Raw genomic sequence first — 3,132 nt, 5'->3', positions numbered from 1 at the left:
AACAATCAACAAGGTTACTTTATGGTCAGATTCAATCATAGCTCTACATTGGATTCACACACCTCCATATCGTTTGAAAACCTTTGTGGCTAATCGTGTAGCTGCTATCCAAGAGATAACAGCATCATTTAATTGGAGGCATGTAGCATCACACGATAATCCAGCTGATCTATTGTCGAGAGGTGCTTTTCCATCGCAGCTTATTAATCATACAATGTGGATTCATGGACCTTCATCCATGAATCAAACCAATTGATGGTTATCGGAAAACGAATCAAATTGGCCAACTTTTACTCCTACATTAGCTGAGATTCCAGAACAGCGAGCAGCCATCAACTTGAAGGTGGAAAGAAATTTCGAATTGTTGCAACGGTTCTCGTCCATTGTGGTGCTTCGCAGGGTTGTGGCATGGTGTTTTAGATTCATTAGTAATTGTCGCTCAAAATACAAGGTTCAAGGGAACTTAGTCAGCTCTGAATTAGATCATGCAATGTCTATTATAATCAAATTTGTTCAAGGTGAATCATTTTCACATGAAATACGTTTATTAGAAACAGGAAACAATCTTAAGGGTAATAGTAAACTCATATCATTGCGCCCATTTCTAGATTCTACTGGAATATTACGAGTTGGAGGTAGACTTAAGTATTCAGACTTAAGTTACGATCAAAAACATCAAATCATTCTACCAGAAAAGCACCATGTAACAGACTTGATTATACAGCATACTCATAAACTGCAACTACATGCAGGACCGCAAGCATACTCTGTATTGTATTCGACAAAAATTTTGGCCCATTAATGGGAAAAATCAAGTTAAAAGGATTATCCGTAAATGTGTAGCTTGTTTTAAGGCAAGACCGCGTTTGCTGGAATATACCATGGGCGATCTTCCAAGGGACCGGTTTGTGTGTTCCCGACCGTTTGCAAATTCTGGAGTCGATTATTGCGGCCCTTTTTTTGATAAAGGAAAAAATTCATCGCAACCGCGGTAAAATCAAAGTTTATGTTAGCGTTTTTATATGTTTATTATCTAAAGCAGTTCATTTAGAGTTAGTTAGCGATTTAACTACAGAGTCATTTCTAGCCACATTGTTACGTCCCGATTGGTTCACGATGCTTATGCTGCGGAAGAGACGCGTCGCGGGGAGAAGGGGGGACGCGAGCGCGGAGCGGGGCGCGCGGGGTGAAACCTCGGCTCCTCAGCTGATTCGACTGTTTAGTTTAAATTGGCAGGCTGCTGTCACCAGTGCCTACGAAAGGCACAATATTATGTCTTTATCTTCTAAATAGTAATCTCTGTAGCAAAGTTTTATTGACTATGTTTTCCTGAGTCTTGACGAAAATTATCTTTCTTTAAAATGCCCATTGTATCCTCTATATAAAAATTAAATTGAGAGATTTGAGGAAGCGTCAGAGTCTTGTACCATATAGAGATGGCATTCATGGTTCATCATATAGCTTCACTCATATACGTCTCTCTTTGGGGAAGATAGGAGGGGGTAATAGAAAAGAAGTGAAATTATTAGAAATGCAAAACAGAGGTCATCGACCATTTATAGTAATATATATATATTTATGGTTAGAGTATTGATTATGAAAATAGAATATTAATAAAACAATAAAAATGGTATAAATTAGTATAATAAGGTAAAGAAAATATAATAATATTTTAAAAGTAAGAGATATTTCATCTATATTTTAATTGTTGAAACCGGTATTCTGATATGTTTCTTTAATTTTTCCTACTCGTTATGAGCATAGGCCGAGTCGGCTTCCTCACCGGCGCCACGCAAACAGGCGGAGGGGTGCGGGGACGAGGCCCTGGTCGCGGGATCGATTTTATCGGCTCCTTCGCAGGTTGTTGTTCTTTCGCGGCCGGGTTCCTCGCGTTGTCCTGGGGTTCCGGGGGCCCAGTAGATAAAGGTCCCTCCCTGTGTATATTCTTTTATGACCTCCCGTATTCGGACCTTCGTACCACCCCTCTTACTCCTTATTCGCCTCTTTCTGAGCTTCTTGGGCATCTATTGAATTTAACGAAAATTCTGAAAGTGTGCCTCCTCGAAAGTAATTCCAGCATTTGAACTAACTCTAATCTGATCGTAGATGGTTACCGCTTCAAATTGTAAATTCGTTAATTTAAACGTTAGGCAGAAAATATTATAACCCGAATGTGAAATGGAAACTTTCTGAGCATAATGCAAAATATTCTAAGCGGTGGCATCAGTATTCTGAGAGTACGATTAAGTATTCTGGCAATTTAGATATGATTCTCGTTACAAGAATAACATTTATGGTCTCCGGTGAAGGAGAAAATATCTTGAATTGTAATTTTCGCGCGGCCAAGGTTTTGATGTCTTTAGTGATTATTGTTTTATTTGTAAGTCTAAATTTCGGTATTACCGATATAAAAGAAGATATTTTGCGGTATTATTGCTATACTAGAGATTTACGTTTAAGAATAATATGAAGCGTTCTAATTCTGAGTGTAAGTCTCAATGCACATACGAATGTTGTTAGAAATAATTTCTCTTTATAAGATAATAAAAATTCTCTAGTAGTTGAGAGTGCTTTGAATATATAATTTCCTGGATTTTAAAATTTGTTAAAGGTTCCTCAAGTTTGAGTGAAATATATGTCAAAGTGTAATGACTTTTAATAAGGAATATTCTAAGTGCGACATGAGAGAATTTATTTCAAGTATTCCTATCTTATATCTACTATGCAAAGGTAGTGAGAGTTAATACATTAACTTTTGAACGCCGAAAAGGCGCGGACAAAAGTTGGCCAAGTATAGGAAGGAGGTCAGATTGATTCCTGGACGCCAAAAGGCGCGGACAAGAATCGGCTGTGATATGATACTTTGCAGAAAGGAAGCCGCAGAAACGCCTTTCGGCGCGAGGTATAGTTACCTTGTCTTTGGCCGTTTTGTAATAGGAATAGGTACGCTCCGCTGGAATCGGCGCGTTTATATACAGACCGCTTAGTAGCGTCTCGCGGTAAAGGGATGTTATTTCCTTGACTGTCTTGTGTCCGTGTAAGGATCTTCTAGAAATTTCCTCAATTCTTAAATCGTTAATTTTTCCCTTAATTGTACAGAATTTTGAGGCGCGGGTGCGAGAGATCGATAGT

The 3,132-nt window shown here is 38.5% G+C and overlaps 1 protein-coding gene across 1 annotated transcript in view; it reads left to right on the top strand.

Annotated features, from left to right (window-relative positions):
• Positions 1-256, top strand: part of LOC108777491 (uncharacterized) — a 3,169-nt gene extending 2,913 nt beyond the window's left edge. Inside the window, exon 4 of the mRNA XM_018544403.1 lies at positions 30-256. Within this exon, the coding sequence (XP_018399905.1) occupies positions 30-256 (227 nt within the window). The remainder of the gene's footprint in view (positions 1-29) is intronic.
• The last annotated feature ends 2,876 nt before the right edge of the window (positions 257-3,132 follow it).

Source organism: Cyphomyrmex costatus, unplaced genomic scaffold (assembly GCF_001594065.2).
Source record: "Cyphomyrmex costatus isolate MS0001 unplaced genomic scaffold, Ccosl1.0 scaffold44, whole genome shotgun sequence".
Taxonomy (NCBI): domain Eukaryota; kingdom Metazoa; phylum Arthropoda; class Insecta; order Hymenoptera; family Formicidae; genus Cyphomyrmex; species Cyphomyrmex costatus.
This window is presented reverse-complemented; position numbering and strand designations above follow the sequence as displayed.